Source organism: Cyprinodon variegatus, unplaced genomic scaffold (genome assembly GCF_000732505.1).
Source record: "Cyprinodon variegatus isolate N-32 unplaced genomic scaffold, C_variegatus-1.0 Scaffold618, whole genome shotgun sequence".
NCBI classification, from domain to species: Eukaryota; Metazoa; Chordata; class Actinopteri; order Cyprinodontiformes; family Cyprinodontidae; genus Cyprinodon; species Cyprinodon variegatus.
In genome coordinates this window covers 150,270-152,973 of record NW_015151071.1, presented here as the reverse complement: position 1 = coordinate 152,973, position 2,704 = coordinate 150,270, and the positions used below count along the sequence as shown (strand labels likewise).

At 37.6% G+C, this 2,704-nt stretch overlaps 1 protein-coding gene across 7 annotated transcripts in view; it reads left to right on the top strand.

Moving 5' to 3' along the window:
- ralgps2 (Ral GEF with PH domain and SH3 binding motif 2) overlaps positions 1-2,704 on the top strand; it is a 145,419-nt gene that overhangs the window by 132,391 nt on the left and 10,324 nt on the right. For all 7 annotated transcript variants that reach the window (XM_015392982.1, XM_015392985.1, XM_015392988.1 and 4 more), the window contains one exon: positions 734-839. In XM_015392982.1, coding sequence (XP_015248468.1) covers positions 734-839 — 106 coding nt within the window. The remainder of the gene's footprint in view (positions 1-733; positions 840-2,704) is intronic.

Sequence of the window (2,704 nt, the reverse complement as noted above, 5' to 3'; positions counted from 1 at the left end):
AGTTTTCGTTTCCTTCCTTCCTTCCTTCCTTCCTTCCTTCCTTCCTTCCTTCCTTCCTTCCTTGTTTCTGGGTTTATATTTGCAGCCTGTTCATTGTGGATGAATCTGATTGGCCGTAAAGAACTCAGAACTCCGTAAAATGTGGTATCTAAATGTGTAGGAACCAGAGGAAGCTCAGCAGGAGAGCAAGGATCAACTTGTCTGAAGCTCCAATATTGAAAACTTTAATGGATTCAAAGAGAGAATCCTCTTGTCGCTTTACATGTTGTGAGCTCAAAATAAGCATTTATTTCCTCGAGCGAATCTGCCAGTATGACCTGATGGTCATTATGTCATAATCCTTTTCATAGAGGGACGACAGCTTTCTGCTTCCAGTCATTTCTCTGGAGGGTGTTTATCAAGCTGGTGGTTCTTTTTCTATCAGGCTTCTTCACTGAGTTTCCTGCTCTGATCCTCCAGACAGACACAATCTGCACACCACCTTACTAACGTCTGCCCCCCCGTCTCTATAAATACAACCATTAAGATTTATATCTGTGAAATTCAGCCCTGTCAAAGCGAGATGGAGAACTGTATCATAAAACGGTTCCATAAAGACACGTTAAAGGTGGCTCTGCAGATTGTTTCTGCTTTCATTCTCTTCCTGGTTGATTCTGGTACGTTGATCTGCATGGCGGTGCATGTGACCCGTTTGTTTACGCCGCCTGTGATGTTTGTCTCTGTCCCGGTGCAGCTCGGCTGAGTCAGAGGAGCTTGCCGTTCACTTGTATCCCGGAGCTGTCACCGTCCAGGGGGTGTTAAGACGGAAGACGGTGCTCAAGGAGGGCAAGAAGCCAACCGTAAGAACACCTCAACATATTCCTGTAAAATGGTCGCCTGTGTGCTTTTCATATAAAAACCCCGACAGAAGCAGCCGGTTGGTAAAAGCTGGATCAGTAGAGCAGCTGCTGGTCCTCACAGAGACTCTAAGCTGCTATTAAACAGCATCCTACTCATTTCTATCTCTTCTTTTTTATTTTTTTTATTTTTTATTTTTTTTTTTTACATTTAAAGGCTTCACATCATCAAACAGATTTTAGTACTAGACGATAATTATCTGATTAAACAAAAAAAAAAAACATGAAATAGTGAGAAATCTATCTAATGTATTCAAGCGTCCTATAGGAAAATTAAACAGACACCAGAGATGCCAACCTTCACGATTTTGATGTAAAAAATAAGGTTTTCGGTTTGCATTTTGTTTTTATGGTTACGGTTTCTCTGCTTAATTCTCCTGCTTCTGTCTGAGCTCCATAGCGAGGCTCAGCCAGACGCCACATCATGCAGAGAAACTCATCGCACTGCGATCTCATACTGATTAAAATGTGACAGTCAGAGTGATTACTAAATATATTGCAATATTTTGAATGTCTTATTATTAGGGTTGGTTTTCTTAGTGATTATGGTGAAGAAATTCCTCTTTCGACAACTTGTGTCCAAACTCATTTGAATAAAATGTTTTAAGGTAACACGCCTTAAATCAGGGGTCATTAAAAGTCTTTAAATTATTATTTTTTTAAATTAAGGCCTTAATTGGCATTAAAGTTCATTAAATGTGATTATTGTGGCATTTAAAATGCCACAATAATCACATATATATATATATATATATATATATATATATATATATATATATATATATATATATGACAGTCACAGGTACTTGTTGATGGCATTAAAATGATTTCTAAGAGCATTAAAAAGCACTAAATTAGATTTACTCATTCCTATGGAAGAGCATTAGGGCCCCTGAAAAAAAAAAAAAAAAAGTTAACTGATTTTTAAATTTTACTTCAGTTTAACATGGGAAAAAAGTCAGAATTCTGACTTTATTCTCAGAATTGTGACTTTTTTTCTCAGAATTCTGACAGCTAACAAACATGTTAGCATCAAGCCATAGCCATGTCTGTTTTAGAGACTAGCACTCTCATTTTAATGACCTTCTGCTCCTCCATTAATGAGGGGACCCCTCGGACACGTAAAAAGTTGCCTAATTCCGTCATTTTCCACCAATGTGTCACTGGCCACCTCAAACATCTTTGTCAGTAAAGCTGAGCGCTCCACATCTCTTCCTTCATGGTGCCCATCTACATTAAGATCCACAATTCTGAGATTAAAGTCGGAATTCTGAGAAAAAAGTCAGAATTCGGACTTTTTTCCCCCCATGTTAAACTGAAATAAAATTTAAAAATCTGTTACTTTTTTTTTTTTTTCCAGTGGCCCTAATCCTCTTCCGTACATTCCTGTACAAACCCTGTAAATATTAAGCTCCATAGTTTCTCAGCACAGATGAGTGATTGTGTCAAAGAGACTTAGCCTGTGGATGAATAGCATAAGACTCAACTAAAAAGCATTTATATCCACTGCGCTAAAGTTTATAAAACAGAATTTAGTAATTCATACGTAAATTCTTCGGGCTGTGATAAATCAATGCACTTTAATGAAAGAAAAAATAAAATCGCACAAGTTGAGGTTGAAAATGAGCAGAGATCTAAAGATGATCACTGCCAACATTACAGCCAGCAGGCTGCAATGGTTGCTCGCCAGAGTTGGCAAAAGTACTCACTTTCCGTACTTGAGTAAAAGTACAGATACTTGTGTTAAAAAATACTCTGGTAAAAGTGGAAGTACTGATTAAACTTCTTTACTCAAGTAAAAGTAACAA